Below are 19596 nucleotides of genomic sequence, written 5' to 3'. Positions count from 1 at the left end.
GAAGTTGCAGAGAGGGGATTCGGGTAAGTAAAATATATTTTTTAATTTCAACACATCCCTTGGGTTTGTCCTGCGCTGAACGGGGGGCCTATGCAAAAAAAAAAAAAAAAACGTTTCGGCGCGGGACAACCCCTTTAAGGTCCATTTACATGTAAAGATGATCGCTCAAAATTCATCAGAAACTGATAGTTTTGAGTGATTATTTTGCATTAGGTACTAATGGGCTAATCAGCCCATTAGTAGCTAACTAGCATCATTTGCATGTATCTAGAGAACAGCGGGTGGTCTGTTCTCTAAATACATCAATTTTGTTCTTCCGCAAGCAGCAGCTATCAGTGCTGCCTGCGGAGAAACCTGCATAGAAACATATAATCCCTTCCAACTCGATGATTCCATAATGTAATATTCCTAAAAAGATTGTTTGCATATAAATGTTCTTATACAAGCATTTTTTCGTTACATAACATGATAGCATTCAGAGATAAGGGTAAACAAGAAGCCATAATGAAATCATGAGACCATCAAAGTGCACAGGGATATCCTAAGAACTGAAATGCTAATAGCTTTAATGGTACAACAAAGGCTGACAACAAAATGCCTCTCATTTGATTTACAGGTTTTTGATCCCACCCCTTCAGTTGAGACTACAAAAAGGGTTGATGGTGAAGAGTAGTATATTGTGCTGAGCTCCAGTGTAGATGGTCTGGAGATTAGATATTGTAAGTAAGTACTACAGGAAGATTGTGTTTTTAGTTTTTTCTTTAATTTCTCTTCTAATAGATCAATTCAATAATTCAATTTTTAACTTTATATGAAAAGTGTGATTTAAAACAAAATTCACTTTTTATGCAATTTGTGATTTTCTCCACGTGTCAATATCTTTACAAGCTATTAGAACTACTATTATTATAAAAACTCCCTCCAATGACTATATATTGGAGTAATATCACTAGCAAACTGAAAAAATATAAAAATTATTTACTTTTAGGGAAAAAAATGCAATTAATAATAATCTTTCTTACATTTTCAGGAATAATATCATGAAGTTACTCACAAATCTCTTATTCGTTACCCTTTGTTTCCACCACACTACAGCACAGGTGAGTGCAGCGGTTTCAAATATAATAAGAAATTCAACAGCAATTTTAGTTACAAATAGTTTTTGGACATTTTTGAAGAAGCAGTAAATGAATCTAAATAAATCAACCTCTTTCACAGAAGCCAGCCTACCATTAGGGCTGGTGCTGCTGCCTTTTTTTGTTTTCTGTTCCTGTTGGGATTGGTGTGGGGATTTACTTGGAGCTTAGACATAGAAAAGCCTAAAATGATAGGATTGTCTATCCCTCACCTGAAGTTCTGATCTAACCTAGGATCATTTCAAGCAATTTATAACCGTACTAGATCCAGTCTATAGGATTTAAGTTGTTTTTGATCTATTATTATATCAAATCCAACCCAAGATTGATTCTGGGACTTTGTATCATAGAGTTGCACAGACCTTAATCTTGGTTCCTGATGATGCTACATTACAAGTAGCGGAAACGCGTCAAACCTTCCAATGTGACTTTTTCCAAATCCTATAAAGCTGTATTCTCTGGAGTATTCACTCCTTGTAAAGTTCCTAGCTCCGAATCAGACCTAACCATCAAGCCGCCTACAAATCCTCCTGCTAGATCGATGATTGGTATCGGTCTGGTTCTGGACCCATTTGTTCTTTTTGGAACTAAAAGGTGGATACTAATAGATCCACTTTTGGGAACGCCTATTTTTTGATAAGGCTGACCATATAAAGACATCCAGATTATGGAATTATTTTATGTATCTGGTACTTCCTCTATATAAATCTGGCTACTTTCAAATAGAAACTTGAATTAACATTCACTTCTCATCTCCTGTCTAATTCCCCATACACGGGTTGGGGACTTTAGTTAAGGAGGATTTTTGTTTTGGTTGTTTTTTTTCTCTTTTGTGTGTCCCACCTAAGACTTGCTTGACAAGCCTGTTTTAATATTTATTTATTAAAAGTTATGTTTTAGAGAAAAGTTGAACCCTTACAGTGAAATTTAGATAGATCAACCTAAATATGCATAAAATTGTAAGAAAATATTCCGATTTAACAAAAATTTCATTCAAAAGTTTTATTTCAAATTAAGAAAAAAATTGTTATAATTAGCTTAAGAAAAAATAAGAAAGTAGAAATGTAAATGTACATCGGAGGTACAGTAATGCTAATGCACAATAATTGGATTCCCACAGGTGGGGTGATATATAACAATGGTCACAATAAACATTAGGACTTCTTCACACTAGGAATAGTGATTTCTCTTCCGCAGCAGTCTGTGCTATTTGTTCCATTTTAAAAATGGAAATAGAATTAGCAACAACCTCTGCATGTATAAGAGCTCCCTCTCGTGGCCAACTTTGACAGCACAATCTGTACCTTTATAGCTCCATCCAGAATGTCACATAGAAGCCAACAGTATCCAGACATATACATTAAGTCAGATGGACCCATAAATATTGGTGGGCTTGGATGATGTGAACCTAATGTGTATGGACACGCTAAATGTTCCCTATGGAGTCCAGTAGTGCAGATTGGGTGATTTTGCAGCAGGTTCTGGGTGTATGCTATACCCCTTAAGGACATAACCTATTTTGGGCATAAGGACGCAATGATTTTTGGCAGATTTTCATCTCCATTTGTCAAAAGCCATATCTTTTATTTTTCAGTCAACACTGCCATATAAAGGGCCTGTTTTTTTGCGTGGCGAACTATAGTTTTTATTGGTGCCGTTTTTGGGTACATAAGACTATATTGTAAAAAACTTTTATTCATTTTTTTATGATAGTAGGAAGAGAAAACAGAAATTCTGCCATAGATTTATTTTTCAGTGTTAATCATGCAGCATAAATGACACAATACATTTTTCAGTGGGTCAGTACGATTACAACAAAACCCAAATTCTTAGTTTTTCTACAAAAAAATATAATTTTTTTCTAAATTGCTGAATTCAAAGTCCTATAACTTTTAGTTTTCCATGGACGGAGCTCTGTAAGGGCTTATTTTATGCGAGATGAGCTGTAGTTTTTATTGGTACCATTTTGGAGTACATACAGATTTTTTGAGTACTTTTATTGCATTTTTTGGGAGGCAAAATAAAAAGATAAGTATTTTGCCTCAATTTTTTAGTTTTTTTTTTACGTTTTTTGCTGTGCAGGATTAAAAGCATGTTAACTTTATTGTACACGTCATTACTGATACGACAATACCAAACATTTTGTGTTTTAATTTTGAAAAATAAAAAATTATGTCAATATGGGAAAAAGCACAAAAAAGTTTTATTTCTTTATTACATTATTTTTATCTTTTTTTTTTGCACTTTGTGTCCCTGTAGGGAACCTGTACAGTAGCACTTATGATCTTTGATAAGGCATTGTAAGACTTCTGTCCTGCAATGCCTTATCACTTGTATTGGCGATTATAGGTATTGGCAATGCAGGACGCCGGTATCTTGCATCTTGTTGCCATGGCAACCCGTCAGGCTACCCGCATTTATATAGCAAGAACCCGATGACATCACAGAGGGAGCGTGCTCCCTCTGTGAACCCATTACATGCCGCGATCTACATTGGGGTTTCTGTCCCAAAGCACCTCCGCTGTTGCAGCGGAAGGCCAGCTCTCAGTGACAGCCGGCTCCCGCTGCCATATAATGCGTGATCTCTTCTTATCTCGAGCTATCCACAGGACATAAGTGTACATCCTGTTGCGTTAAGTACCCCTCTGCCAGGACGTACAGTTACGTTGTGTTGCGTCAAGGGGTTAAATGGGTTGTCTGGTTAAAAACTAACTTTCAAAATTAGATCCACATGGCTGAGACCAATAAATCAAAGGGTACATACAACTCTTCTCCTGGGTTACATGCTGCCCAACTCCCCGCATGGCCCTGCGTCCACAGTGCACACAAAAGTTTCCCTGCGCAGCCTTCAGCTGCCTTCATGCCACATGCTCGCTTCACAGCTACACCACCCTCATGTCTATTTATAAGTGCATCTGCGATAAGAAGGAACTGGAGGCACACACTGCAGAGGGTTGGCAGGGCCAGGCAGCGACCCTCTTTGAAAGGGGGGGGGGGGGGCGATAGCCAACAATGCTGTTGAGAATCGATGATAAATTGACGTACGATCATCATTCCAATCCCATGGCACCTCCATCGCAAAATTGTCACGAGCCGCAAACGTGGGCATAAAGGGGACTCAGGTGCCAGCCCAGCACTTCTACACATCTCCACAATGCAGCAATACTCTGTGTGGGAAGCACAGGAGCGGACCCAGGGTACCGCGAGTCACATAGCAATGGGAAATACATGTGTCCACACACTATTCGTTCTGTGTAGGTGTCGGATACCTCAATCAACAACACAAGGGGAAAGCCATCTGCACTCTGCCCCCTACCCAAGTCAGTCAGTGTATTTGTGCCGGACAGGTAAATTACCGCTATGGGAAGTCTGTGTGCACCCACAGCATAGGCGAGTCCAAGGAACCCAAAGACATTAAACATGAAGAAATTACAGTGCCCAAACATGGCAGACTTTCACTGCGCCAAGGACATAAGCCTCTGCACACACCCTCAGCTATCGTGGGCATAGAGCGGACTTTGATGCTGGTACAGCTGTGAACATCTCATTAATGCAGTAACTCTCCTCTTGTTTGGCCCAAACCAGTGCCATGGATAACTGTGGTAACACGAGAGAAAATGCATGTTGCCCAGTGCTGATCCCATGACCCCAAACTGGAGGAGGAGGTGGCATTACAAGGCCAAGAAACCATGACCAGGACCCGCTATAGTCTGTGTGGGAAGTATGTGAGCGGGCCCTGGGTCAGGCTCGGTCCCAGCAAACACCTTGTGTGACCCAAGGTGCTGCGGGTGACATAGCAATGGGGAATCCTTGTGTCCACACACTAGTCATTCTGTTTGGGTGTCGAATACCTCATCCACAACGCAAGGGGAAAGCCATCTGCACCATACCCAAGTCAGTCAGTGTATTTGTGCCAGACAGGTAAAACACCGCTATGGGAAGTCTATGTGCACCCACAGCATAGGTGGGTCCAAGGAAGGCAAAGACAGTATTAAATATGAAGAAAGCACAGTGCCCAAACATGGCAGACTTTCACTGCGCCGAGGACATAGGCCTCTGCACAAACCCTCAGCAATCGCGGGCATTGAGTGGACTCCGATGCTAGTACAGCAGTGAACGTCTCATTTAATTTGTTGCAGTTGCTTTCACCGCTCCAAAGACTGCATTAACCAGGAAAAAGTTCCACAGGCCCAACCTGGCGCAGTTGCATTTCCCCCAGGACATAGGCCTATGCCATCACCCTCAGCAATTGCGGGCATGAAGCGGACTCCGATGCTAGTGCAGCTGTGAACGTCTCATTTAATTTGTTGCAGTTGCTTTCACCGCTCCAAAGACTGCATTAACCAGTAAGAAGTTCCATAGGCCCAACCTGGCACAGTTGCATTTCCTCCAGGACATAGGCCTCTGCACACAAGTCTTTGTGCACCCATAGTCGGATAGGCGAGTCCAAGGAACCCAAAGACAGTATTAAACCTGAAGAATTTACAGTGCCCAAACATGGCAGATTTCACTGTGCAGAGGATATAGGCCTCTGCACAAACCCTCAGCAATCGCGGGCATAGAGCGGACTCTGATGCTAGTACAGCTGTGAACGTCTCATGAATGCAGTAACGCTCCTTTTGTTTGGCCCAAACCAGCGTCTCAGATAACTGTGATAACACGGGAGAAAATACATGTTGCCCAGTGCTGATCCCCTGACCTCAAGCAGGAGGAGGAAGTGGCATTACAAGGGCAAGAAACCATGACCAGGACCCGCTATAGTCTGTGTGGGAAGTATGTGAGCAGGCCCAGGGTCAGGCTCAGTCACGGCCTCCACCTTGTTTGACGCAAGGCGCCCTGAGTTACATAGCAATGGGAAAGTCATGTGTCCCCACACAGATAGCTCAACACTGCAAGGGGAAGTCTTTGAGTTCCTTGGGATCGCCTATGCTGTCAGTGCAAAAACATGGTATTACACCGGAAGAAATCAGAGTGCCCAACCATGGGAGAGTTTCCCCCCGCCAACGACCTTGGCCTTGGCCCACAATTCATGCCCTAGTCAGTCAGTGTATTTGTGCCAGATAGGTAAACCACCACGATGGAAAGATTAGTATAGACAGACCCCTGTAACATTCCTGTAGCAAAAAGTATAAACAGACCCCAGTAACATTTCTGTAGCAGAAGTATAGGCAGACTCGTGTAACATTTCTGTAGCAAAGGTATAGGCAGACCCCTGTAACATTTATGTTGCAGAAGTATAGGCAGACCCCTGTAACATTTATGTAGCAGAAGTATAGGCAGACCCCAGTAACATTTCTATAGCAAAGGTATAGGCAGACCCCAGTAACATTTCTGTAGCAGAAGTATAAGCAGACCCCAGTAACATTTATGTAGTAACAGTATAGACAGACCCCAGTAACATTTCTGTAGCAGAAGTATAGGCAGACCCCTGTAACATTTCTGGAGTAACAGTATAGACAGACCCCTGTAACATTTCTGTAGCAGAAGTATAGGCAGACCCCTGTAACATTTCTGTAGCAGAAGTATAGGCAGACCCCTGTAACATTTCTGTAGCAGAAGTATAGGCAGACCCCTGTAACATTTATGTAGCAAAGGTATAGGCAGACCCCTGTAACATTTATGTAACAGAAGTATAGGCAGACCCCTGTAACATTTATGTAGCAGAAGTATAGGCAGACCCCAGTAACATTTCTATAGCAAAGGTATAGGCAGACCCCAGTAACATTTCTGTAGCAGAAGTATAGGCAGACCCCTGTAACATTTCTGTAGTAACAGTATAGACAGACCCCTGTAACATTTCTGTAGCAGAAGTATAGGCAGACCCCTGTAACATTTCTGTAGCTGAAGTTAGGCAGACCCCTGTAACATTTCTGTAGCAGAAGTATAGGCAGACCCCAGTAACATTTCTGTAGTAACAGTATAGGCTGACCCCAGTAACATTTCTGTAGTAAAAGTATAGTCAGACCCCTGTAACATTTCTGTAGCAGAAGTATAATCAGACTCCAGTAAAATTTCTGTAGCAAAAGTATAGGCGAACCCCTGAAACATTGGTGTACCAATAGTGTAGGCGCAGGCCGGAAAAATTAGTTAGATAACAGTATAGGCGAGGGCCAGAAATATTTAATTTGTAACAGAGCCTGGAGGCAGCCCTGTTAAAAAAAATTGGTTTATGTTAAAGTATCAATACTTTTGAAACTTTGAAAAATTGTAAAAAAATTGTAAGCAGAGCTTTTTGGGCCGCAGAAAAATTGGCAGTTCAGAGTGATGACATGATGTTTCAGGAGGAGGAGTAGGAGGAGGAGGACTAATATCAGAGAGAGATTGACAAAGCAAATTCCCCCTTTTTTTCCGGTTGCAGCGAAAAGAATCTTTAGGTTCTGCTGCTCTCCGCCGGTGGAGAAGAAAAGTCTGGGGAAATCCAGGCTTTGTTCATCTTTATGAGTGTAAGCATGTCGGCACTGGCAGTTGACAGGCGGGTACGCGTATCCGTGATGATTCCTGCAGCTGCACTAATCACCCTCTCTGACAAGACGCTAGCGGCAGGGCAAGCCAGCACCTCCAGGGTGTACAAGTTCCTGCCACGTGTCCAGCTTTGACACCCAATAGTTGTATGGAGCAGAGGCATCACAGAGGATGGTGGGACGATCGGCTACATACTCTCTCACCATCTTTTTACAGTGCTCCCTCCAACTCAGCCTTGACTGGGGAGTGGTGACACAGTCTTGCTGGAGAGCCATAAAACTGGCAATGGCCTTGGAGAGTGTTCCCCTACCTGTGCTGAACATGCTGCCTGATCCCCGTGCCTCCCCTGCGACTTGGCCCTCGGAACTGCGCATGCTGCCACTAGCGCTGTCAGATGGGAAGTTTAGCATCACTTTTTCCACCAGGGCCCTGTGGTATTGCATCACTCTCGTACCCCTTTTCTCTTCGGGAATGAGAGTGGAAAGTTTCTCCTTATACCGTGGGTCGAGAAGGGTGTACATCCAGTAATCCGTGTTGGCCAGAATGCGTCTAACGCGAGGGTCACGAGAAAGTCAGCCTAACATGAAGTCAGCCATGTGTGCCAGGGTACCAGTACGCAGGCCATGGCTGTCCACACTAGGAAGATGACCTTCAGAATCCTCCTCCTCCTCCCCCTCCTCCTCCACAGCCCATACATGCTGAACAGATGAGAGGCAAGCAACATGGGTACCCTCTGCAGTGTGCCCAGTTCTCTCTTCCCTCTCTTCCTCCGGCTTCTCCCCCTCCTCCTCCAAAACGCGCTGAGATATAGTCATGAGAGTGGTCTGGCTATCAAGCGACATACTCTCATCCCCCGTCTCCTTTTCCAACCGCAAAGCGTTAGCCTTTATGCTTTGCAGCGAACTTCTCAGCAGGCATATCTCCGGGATGGTAACGCTAATGATTGCAGCATTGCCGCTCACCATCTGGGAAGACTCCTCTAAGTTTCCGAGGACCTGGCAGATATCTGCCACCCAGGCCCACTCCTCCGTAAAGAATTGAGGAGGCTGACTACCACTACGCCGCCCATGTTGGAGTTGGTATTCCACTATTGCTCTACGCTGCTCATACAGCATGGTCAACATGTGCAGTGTAGAATTCCACCGTGTAGGCACGTCGCACAGCAGTCGGTGCTCTGGCAGATTAAACCGATGTTGCAGGGTCCTCAGGGTGGCAGCGTCTGTGGTGGACTTGCGGAAATGTGCGCAGACGCGGCGCGCCTTGCCGAGCAGGTCAGACAAATGTGGGTAGTTTTTCAGAAACCGCTGAACCACTAGATTGAAGATGTGGGCCAGGCATGGCATGTGTGTGAGGCTTCCGAGCTGCAGAGCCGCCACCAACCGTTGTCACACACGACCATGCCCGGTTGGAGGCTCAGCGGCGAAACCCAGACATCGATTTGCTCTGTCAGACCCTGCAACAGTTCGGGGGCCGTGTACCTCTTTCCACCTAAGCTGATTAGTTTCAGCATGGCCTGCCGACGCTTGCCCACCGCTGTGCTGCCGCAACGCGTGATACCGAATTCTTGATTGCGAGGCAGAGGTTGCGTAGGAGGAGGGGGAGGGTTTAGAGGAGGTGGCATAAAACGCCGCAGATACCAACACCAAGGTAGGACCCAATATTTTGGGTGTGGGTAGGACATGAGCGGTCCCAGGCTCTGACTCGCTCCCAGCCTCCACCAAATTCACTCAATGTGCCCTCAGGGAGATATAGTGGCCCTGCCCGCCAGTACTTGTCCATGTGTCCGTGGTTAAGTGGACCTTTCCAGTAACCGCGTTGGTGAAGGCACGTATCATGTTGCGGGAGATGTGCTGGTGCAGGGCTGGGACGGCACACCGGGAAAAATAGTGGCGACTGGGGACCGAGTACCGCGGGACCGCCGCCGCCATCATGTTTTTGAAAGCCTCCGTTTCCACAAGCCTGTATGGCAGCATTTCCAGGCTGATCAATTTGGCAATGTGCACGTTTAAAGCTTGTGCGTGCGGGTGCGTGGCAGCATACTTGCGCTTTCGCTCCAACGCTTGTGTTAGCGTCAGCTGAACGCTGCACTGAGAGACATTGCTGGATGGGGTGGAGGACAGTGGAGGAGGTGAGGGTGTGGGTGCAGGCCGGGAGGTGCTCATGCCTGTGTCCTGAGAGGGGGATAGGATCTGTGTGGCAGGTTGGGGAACAGAGGAAGAGGCAGTGGTGTGACCCGCAGGCGGTGAACGGCCTTCGTCCCTGCTTGTGGGGTGCTTGGCCATCCTATGCCTGCGCATGCTGTTGGTTGTGAGGCTGGTAGTGGTGGTTCCCTGGCTGATCTTGGTGCGACACAGGTTGCACACTACTGTTCGTCGGTCATATGCGCTCTCCCTAAAAAACATCCACACCTTTGAACACCTAGCCTTCTGCATGGAGGCTTGCCGCAACTGGGTGGTTTGGGAAACAGTTGTGGGATTCTTCGCTCTGCACCCCTGGCCACTCCACTGCCTCTTTCAACCTGTCCTGCTGCTGCACTTGCCTCCCCCTCTGAATCCCTGTCCTCAGTTGGCTTAGCAAACCAGGTGGGGTCAGTCACCTCATCGTCGAGCTGCTCTTCCTCCAAATCCTCTGTGCGCTTTTCCCTTGGTCTTACTGCCATTACTACTACCTCACTGACAGACAACTGTGTCTCATCATCATCATCCTCCTCACCCACTGAAAGCTCTTGAGACAGTTGCCGGAAGTCCCCAGCCTCATCACCCGGACTCCGTGAACCTTCAAAAGGTTGGCATCGGTCACGACAAACTCCTCAGGTGAGAGAGGAACCAGTTTTTCCCACTCATGGCAGGGACCTGAGAACAGTTCCTGGGAGTCTGCCTGCTCAGAATATGTCTTTTCATAAAGTGAGGTGGCTGGGAGTAAGGAGCAGCCAGAGGATTCCCAGTAGCAGTCCCTAAGCCGGGAGTAGTGGGTGGTCGATACATTGCTGGATGCATTTTCTGCCATCCACGACAGGACCTGCTCACACTGCTCTGTTTGTAATAAAGGTCTACCACGTGGACCCATAAATTATGATATGAAGCTGGGGACCCCAGAAACTTGCCTCGCTCCCAATCCCGCAGCAGCCGGCAGTGATTCACCTGGACCAGGAACTCGGCCTGAGCCCACACCCTCACTTGGACGTCTGCGTCCTCGACCCTTACCCCTACTCCTCATCATGGTGGATTACGAGTAGAGCAGGGGCCAAATAAATTACCTCACTGAACAGCACTGACAACTGGGCCTTAATTCACCGCACACAGAGACTTGTAGATAGCGGAGGCTCTATGCTGTGACTAGAAAAAAGTAACCTGCTGTCTTGCGCTGATACCTAGGGGTAATTTACTGCTCGCAGAGACTTGTAGATTATAGAGGCTGTGTGGAGTGGGAGAAGACTGGAAAGCCAGTGGATAGTGCTGGTAACTGTGGTGATCTCAACCCCACCAACGGAAATGGTATTGTGAGATGCTCTGCACAGCGTCTGAGCTGAAATACATTGCAGTAACCCTGGTAATATTACGGTACTGTTTTGCGTTGAGACCACGGTCTAATTCAGTGCAGACACAGAACGGTATAAATAAGTTTGTTCACAGCAGCAGACTAGGAATTATTTGCGTGCACTTTCACGGTGAGAGCGGTATTTTACTGCACACTCCAGCCAGAAAAAAATATGACGAAAGGCTGCAAACAGGCCTAGCTGCGTAATACAAAAATGGTAGCAATACAACTTCCAGCAGGCACCAAGTAAAATGTACACAGTGAGATGTAGCCCTAAGAAGGACCGTTGGGGCTCTTGAAGACAGGATCCCACACTAACACTTTCCCTATATCAGCAGCAGCACTTTCCCTATACTCTGTATAATAGACTGCAGACTGACAACGCTATAGCTGTAATGGCCTGCACAGCCCGAGATGAAAAAAAAAATTGTGCAAATACTTGGCGGTCACTTGATCTCGCCAGCCACTCACTGCAGGGGGGTGGGATAGGGCTGGTACGTCACAGGAGGAAGTTGTAATGCCTTCCCTGCATGTCTATTGGCTAGAAAATGGCGCTAAACATGCGGGGAAAGAAATGGAAATGACTCGAGTACCGCGTAGTGCTCGTTTCGAGTAACGAGCATCTCCAGTACCCTAATACTTGAACGAGCATCAAGCTCGAAAAAGTACGTTCGCTCATCTCTATTCATGAGGATATTAAAACTGCTGCAGAAGGTCCAAACAGTGGGCACTCCTGGAAAAGAGCACAGGTAAGGAGAAAATATTAGGAGGAAGTCCAACTAGATCATGTGATGGCATACCGAGTGGATTCCAGAATATACATTTTTTAAATTAATTTTGGAACATATATATTTATATAATCACAGTATATTTTCTTAGCTATTTAATAAAATTAGTTAAATCATTTCTGTTGTCTTTGTGATTACAGGCTTATTCTAAAGTGGTTCAAGGTAAGATGCTAGACACAAATATTGGATTTGCTTGTAAGTGTAGCTTTTAAAGATGACCTGTCATATTTTCAGCAGGACCAGCTGCATAGCTGTGCAGTCGCAACTTTGCTAACTCTATTGCAGCTTTTCTATTCTATCTACTCTTCACATTCATGACAGGTCTTTTAAAGTAGAGTGATGTCTATACAGAAAATATATAATAAATTTACATGAACTTATTTCTGTAGGATCTGACTGCTCGGATATCTGGCAAAAAAATAATGCAATGACCAGTGGAATATACAGAATAAAACCAAAAAACAGCAACCTCTCTTTTCTGGTAAGACACTAAAAAGAATAAATATTTAAGGGTAAAATATTACCAACTTTAAAGGGATTGTCGAGAAAAGGAATCCATTACTAATCCTGGGGCTACCATGGACGATTAGCAATCAAATTGTGGTATTGTGCAATAGTACGGTATTACATTATACTCTATGAGCAATCAAGTGATCAGAAGTCCCCTACAGGAACTAAAAAACTGCAAAGAAGTAAAAAAAAAAGTATATTTTTAATTATTGGAAAAAATAAAAGGAAGTGAAAGGTAACAAAAAACCTTTACCATAGTAATAATAGTAACACACCTTTTATCCTGCACAGGGAATTCTGTCAGAAAAAAACTAAACAATGCCAGAATTGGGCTTTTTTTTTTGGACACTCCAACCCCACGAAAAAATGTAATAAAAATCAATCAAAAAGTCACATGAACTCTAAAATAGTACACATAGAAACTGCAGGGCATCTTGCAAAAAATGAGTCCTCATGCAACAGAAATATATAAAAAATGTTATAGCTGTCTGAAGATGGCGGCAGAAGCTAATTTTTTATTTTTTCCAATAATATTTTATTTTTTAAAAGCAATAATTGGTATAGTCATCATTGTACTGACACAAAAAATAAAGGTTAGGGTATTTTTGCCACAGTGTGTACGCCGTAAAACTAAGACCCCACTAAAGAGGGTGGAATTGCGTTTTTTTCCCCACTTCACTCCAAATACATTATATGGTACATTGAATAGCACCATTGAAGAACACAACTTGTCCCACCAAAAAAAAAACAATCCCTCAGGCAGCTACGTCAATAAAAAAGTAAAAAGACATGATTTTTTGAAAGTGATGAGGAAAAAAAATGAAAATTGAAAAAAGGCATCGTCCTTAAGGGGGTAATATAATAATTTCTTTCCATAGGTGGCTGTACATCTTACTGGTCACATGGGGAGGTGTAGAGCCGACCAGCAAGCATTTATGTGCTTGTTGAAAATCAATGATCATCTGACAGGTGATCATTTGCTTGTGCATTGGCTGATAATTTCCCCTCTTGTACGACCAATGATCGGACAAATAAACATTTAGACGAACCTTCATGGCCAATAATTGGCCCATGTAAAAGGGCCTTTACAATATGAAAACAATAAGATTTGTGATTAAGATATTCATGCTCCCTTCAAGGTATTCTGTGAGATGTCTAAGAACGGTGGCTGGACTTTTATACAAAAGCACGATGGAACGAACGGACTAAGCTTTCAAAGAACATGGAAAGAGTATAAAAATGGATTTGGTAATATTCAAGGTAAATATGGCAATATAATAACAGAGGAGGAAGAATGTCAGACATTGATTTGCAAGAATGCAAAAATGTGGCACTGCAGAGATATTGTTCCATCTTCCTTATTTGCATACATTTCCCAGAGGAGCATGCATGGCCTTATAAGCCTCTTCACTCACCTTCCTAACGCATGTCATAGGCCTCTCACTAGCCAAGCCAGGATCCTACTGCTCAATGATGAGGAACAAACACCCTAAGGGTGCGTTCACACGAACGTATATCGGCTCGGTTTTCACGCCGAGCCGATATACGTTGTCCTCGTGTGCAGGGGGGGGGAAGGATGGAAGAGCCAGGAGCAGGAACTGAGCTCCCGCCCCCCTCTCTGCCTCCTCTCCGCCCCTCTGCACTATTTGCAATGGGGAGAGGTGGGACGAGGGCGGGGCTAATTCTCAGCACTTAGCCCCGCCCCTGCCCTGCCCTGCCTCTTTCCATCGCAAATAGTGCAGAGGGGCGGAGAGGAGGTGGAGAGCGGGGTGGGAGCTCAGTTCCTGCTCCTGGCTCTTCCATCATCCCCCCCTGCACACGAGGACAACGTATATCGGCTCGGCGTAAAAACCGAGCCGATATATGTTCGTGTGACTTCACCCTAAAACTGCTGTCTGTGTATGGATTCTGGATTGCTTTTCAGTTCCCAATCATTGTTACAAAGACCTGTATAAAGGGTCAAACATTGATTTGCAGGAATGCTGCCATCCAATAGGTGGCACTGTAGATGTATTATTCCATCTTCCTTATTTGCAATGGTTATCACTGCGCACATAAAGGAGTTGCATGAGAATTGAAATTAACATCCCCTAGAAACTCCACTTATGTGCAGGCCTGGATTTAGGCCTCATGTCCACGGGCAAAAGAAGAATTAAAATCCGCAGCGGATTTTAACTCTTCTCCTGCACGCGGATCCGCACCCCATAGGGATGCATTGACCACCCGCGGGTAGATAAATACCCACGGATGGTCAAGAAAAGTGATTTTTTTAAAAATGGAGCATGAAAAAATCTGGACCATGCTCCATTTTTGTGCGGGGACGGCTCTCGCAGGCTTCTATTGAAGCCTATGGAAGCCGTCCGGATCCGCGGGAGACAAAAATCGGAATGTACTCACCCGCTCTGGTTCTTCCCTTCGCCGCGGCGCCATCTTCTCTCCGTCGCGGCCGGATCTTTTTTCTTCGGGACGGCGCATGCACGGAGCACGTCACCGACGTCATCCTGCGCATCCGCCGGGCCGAAGAAAGAAGATCCGGCCGCGACGCAGAGAAGATGACGCCGCGGCGAAGGAAGGATCCGGAGCGTGCGGAGAGGTGAGTTTATTCTTATTTATTCTTATTTTCAGCGCTCATGTCCGCGGGGCAGGAGGGACCTGCTACAGATTCTCCATGGAGAATCCGTAGCGGGCCTGATTTTCCCCGTGGACATGGGGCCTTAGCATTGTAAGCGCTAATTGGCTGCATAAGAAAATTATGACATGCAAACGAGTTTAGTTTTTGGATCGCCATTTCCACTAATAACTTAAGTTTATTCTCTTTGTAATCAGACAGAATGTTTGCCAGGCAAACTTTTGGTAAGGTTACGCCCAAATATATTTGAGTACTTTAACCCCATAGTAACAGCCAATATGCTTTTTTTTACGGTGGTCACTAATGAGATGTGACACTAGTATTGTGCCATCTAAATTAATCACTGTTTGGTGGTTGGGATATCCATTAGCAGTACATACGGTCATAAAGTGTGGTTCCTGTGGCAACGCACACACAAAGAGGTCACATGCCACTGGTTGGGGACCACTAGGATATGCCATCACTTAGTTACAAACACCCCTTAAATTAAGATTCTTTAGTTTCCTACTTTCGATGTATCCGTCTTTTTATTGCATTGCTATTTTCTCCATTTTGTTTGCTCGATATATACAATAATTGCCTCGTTTTGTGGTTAAAGGTGAACACTGGCTTGGTCTCCAGTACATTTATGCCCTAACACAGCAGCCAAACAGACCCTCCAAACTGCACATCTTCATGGAGGACTTTAATGACCAGACAGCCTATGCAGAATACAGTTCCTTTAGCATAGGAAATGAAAAAAAGTTCTATCAATTGAGGGTGGACAATTACACAGGTACAGCAGGTGAGTGGAAAGAAAAAACGTAAAACTTGTCAAAAATAAATAAATGTAAAGTTATAAAATTAAATATATACTTATTTCCATCATAGGAGATGCCTTTCTTGGAGCTGCTGGAATTGAAGGGACCAACCAGAATGGCAGCTTCTTTAGCACTGAGGATGAGGTTCATGACAACTGTCACCCAGCTTGTTACGTCGAGGATATAATGTACGTTAGCTGTAGTGCACAATTCCATGCAGGCTGGTGGTTTAACGCCTGCGGAAACACAAATCTTAATGGTATTTGGCGTAAACCACCATCATATCAACATTGGGGCTCATGTGTGTCGTGGCCGACATGGAGACCCGAAGAATCCTTGAAATTCAGCGAAATGTATGTGATTTTCAACTAGAGGGGTCTGTTGGTCCAGTTATGTTGACTCATATTTTTGGTGTGCAGTTCATAAAATTATAAATGTTCTTAAATCTGTTAATTTACAACGGATTTCTCTCAATCTATTAAAACAAACTGAACTGTATCCAAGCAATCTATGTCCATCATTCAAAGTAGAAATTTAGGGTTCATACGGCACTTTGGGTCCATACAGGTCTTCGTTATGTACCGCCATGCACCAGTCTATGGTGTCTCCTTCCCTCATATAGCTGTAACTATTGCCAGCAGGGCCAATTTGGGAGGGTGTCCAGGATATGGAGCAAATATTTTATTGCGGGCCCTCAGCAACTGCAAAAAGGTTTGTCAGGTTTTTTAACACCTTCAGGACCAATGTTCTTATATATTTTTTTTCCTGTTGGCCTTCCAAGAGCCATAACGTTTTACATTTTTCCAGTGATATAGCTGTATGAGGGCTTGTTTTTGCAGAACAAGTTGTATTTTTTTAATGGTACCATTTAGTTCACCATAAAATGCACAAGAAAAAAAGTTTGAATGGGGAGAAATTAAAAAAATTGTGCCAATTTAAAATTATATGTAAACTTTGGGGGAAATTTAACCAAGCCTGACATATCCGATCCCAGGTTTAGTAAGATTTTCCCCGGAGCACGGTACGCTGAATACATGTAGAGGCACAGGCCTCTTCATGTATTCAATGCATCATGCTCAGTGCTCATTCACAGAAATGTATTCCTGGTTCTGTTCAGACACACATTTCTAGCACAATTTTCACCAGTTTGTGGTGTAAATTATACATAAATCTGTTGGTCCAGGATTGACACTCACTCCCGATACATCTCATCCACTTTCAGAAAAGTGGTGAGGTCAGTGCAGGAGGAAGAAGAGTCACAAAAGTATATGCAAGTTGGGCTTGCACAAAAATTTTGCAGCTTTTCTGCACCAGAATTCTCGCATAGAATTTTTAGTAAATGCCTCTTTGATCTGTGGGTAATATGATAATGGTGATACCAAATTTATATATATTTTTCCATGTATAAGACGTTTTTTTGAGAAACATTTTGCAAAAATTGTACTGCGTCCTATACACAGGATGTAAGTTTTCATTGGAAATGATACAACAAAAACTTACTTGAATGTCGGCTGCAAGCTACCATTTACAGGTGTGCGGGAGCCCTTAGGGCTTCGTTACACTACTGGAGTGGGGAGGCAGGGCAGCGGCGCGGAGAAGCAGGGCAACGGCGTAGAGAAGCAGGGCAGCGGCGCGGAGAAGCAGGGCAGCGATGCAGAGAAGCAGGGCAGCGATGCAGAGAAGCAGGGCAGCGATGCAGAGAAGCAGGGCAGCGGTGCAGAGAAGCAGGGCAGCGGCGTGGAGAAGCAGGGCAGCGGCGTGGAGAAGCAGGGCAGCGGCGTGGAGAAGCAGGGCAGCAGCGTGGAGAATCAGGGCAGCGGCATGGAGAAGCTGGGCAGCGACGCGGCTAGCTGACTATGCCTGCACCCTCACAGATACATTACACACAGCACATATACAGTACATATATACAACACAGTCTACTCACCAGCCGTTTCCTTTAAGCGCTGCCTGTCTGGTCTTCTGTCTCCTGCGCTTGGTCCCCATAGCAACCTGTAAACAGTGACCTCTTGCAAGACAGCGGGGATGCTGTGAAGAGCTACAAAGACCTGTTGGGCAGCACAGAGGATGGTCCGGTGAGTATAACAGGGACCTATAGTGGGATTTAAACATAGAACAGTACTGTGTACTGTTTTATGGTTAAAATCTTTTCTTCTTAATTTTGAGTGGGAACGTAAGGCAGGCGTCTTATACACAGAAAAATATGGTAGTTCTTAAATGTTTTTCTATTTTTAAAGAGTATCTGCACTTTCACTTTCAGAGTGCTTTTGCTCTGTTGCCGATTTTTGGCTCCGTCTGGCAGCGGAAGACTGACCATATAACTCCATGTAAGTGCTATATGGGGTTATAAGGGGCAGTCTTAAAAGGGTTGTCCAGCCATGACAAGTACATGTATGCACTTCTGTATGGCCATTACAAAGCAGTTTGTAATATACTGTGTGCTTTGTAAATGAGCCAAACAGAAGTTATATGCTTACCTGTACAGGTGCCCCCCCCCCTCCCCTTCATGCTTGCCATTCTGTCATCCCTGGATAGGGCAAGTCTCCAGCAGGTCTTAATTTGTTGTCATGCAGGCGCAGTAGCACTTGTCAGCTTGTCTGCTCTCATAAATGCGCGTCTGATTCTTTGCACATGAGCAATTCACACAGAAGTCCATGCTGAAGCAGATCCTGACAGCAGCGTCCATCGGCCGACTGTCCTCAGTTGAAGAGTAAGGGGGTGTCACTATTAATACTGGGAGAAGGGTCGGGGGTGGGTGGTATCACTATTACTACTGGAGCAGCTATTGGGGGTCACTATCACTGCTAGGGCAATTATTGGAGGTAACTATTACTACTAGGGCAGCTATTGTGTGATTATACCTTTTCCAACACCTCTATTAGGCCGTTTGACTTGTTGGAAAAGGTATAATTATTACACAATCAGCAATTTTGTTCAAATTTTATTATAATGTATTTTTTAGTTTCACTCATTGAGGAATCTTTAGATACATACTTATTTTTGGATTAATTATTTATGTATTGTTGATCATTTGTTTTTCCATACACTTAGTGTTTGGAACAAATAGTATAAATTACATCTATATATATCAAATTGAATGTATGCGTGTGTGTCTGTGTGTATGCGTGTGTGTCTGTTTGTCCTTTATGCGCTACTACACCATTCATCTGATCGCCAAGAAACTTTGGAAAGTTGTTGAGTACGCTCCTGCGAATATTACTGGCATAGTACATTTATGCTATGATAAATGGCGCGCGTGCGAGCGTTGTCGACAGTTACGCCCCCCACGTAAATCGTTCGATTTCCATCATTGCCACAAATGCTCTCACTTCCCGATGTTGTAGAAACATGAAATTTGGCACGAGCATTGATTATGTCATAAATGGGAAAAGCTAATAGGTCCCAACTTGATTATTTAATTCTTAACGCCTAAGAATTAGCGTCCAAATTTTACGTGCAGAATCTAAATCTCTCACTTCCCAATGTAATAGAAACTTGAAATTTGGCATGAGCATTGATTATGTCATAAATAGGAAAAGTTAATAAGTCCCAACTTGATTATTCAATTCTAAGTGCAAAAGAATTAGCATCCAAATTTTACGTACGGAATCTAATTCTCTCACTTCCCGATGTCATTAAAACTTGAAATTTGGCACGAGCATTGATTATGTCATAAATAGGAAAAGCTAATGGGTCCCAACTCGATTATTCAATTCTAAGTGCCAAAGAATTAG

General features: G+C 44.2%; 1 protein-coding gene across 1 annotated transcript; it reads left to right on the top strand.

The window, feature by feature from the left end:
• The first annotated feature begins 680 nt into the window (after positions 1-680).
• On the top strand, positions 681-16360 carry LOC136633335 (fibrinogen-like protein 1). The gene is made up of 7 exons (XM_066608996.1): positions 681-723; positions 1031-1100; positions 12064-12085; positions 12313-12404; positions 13573-13693; positions 15661-15846; positions 15933-16360. Exons 2-7 carry the CDS (start codon positions 1041-1043, stop codon positions 16232-16234), a joined length of 783 nt encoding a protein of 260 aa, XP_066465093.1. The 5' UTR covers positions 681-723; positions 1031-1040; the 3' UTR covers positions 16235-16360.
• The last annotated feature ends 3236 nt before the right edge of the window (positions 16361-19596 follow it).

Source organism: Eleutherodactylus coqui, chromosome 6, assembly GCF_035609145.1.
Source record: "Eleutherodactylus coqui strain aEleCoq1 chromosome 6, aEleCoq1.hap1, whole genome shotgun sequence".
Taxonomy (NCBI): domain Eukaryota; kingdom Metazoa; phylum Chordata; class Amphibia; order Anura; family Eleutherodactylidae; genus Eleutherodactylus; species Eleutherodactylus coqui.
This window is presented reverse-complemented; position numbering and strand designations above follow the sequence as displayed.

Excerpts from the sequence above, each read along its gene's own strand:
- LOC136633335 (XM_066608996.1), top strand. The coding sequence starts at position 1,041 with ATGAAGTTACTCACAAATCTCTTATTCGTTACCCTTTGTTTCCACCAC. Across the intron at positions 13,694-15,660 it reads TGGATTTGGTAATATTCAAG|GTGAACACTGGCTTGGTCTC; the intron begins GTAAATATGGCA and ends TTGTGGTTAAAG. Across the intron at positions 15,847-15,932 it reads CAATTACACAGGTACAGCAG|GAGATGCCTTTCTTGGAGCT; the intron begins GTGAGTGGAAAG and ends TTTCCATCATAG.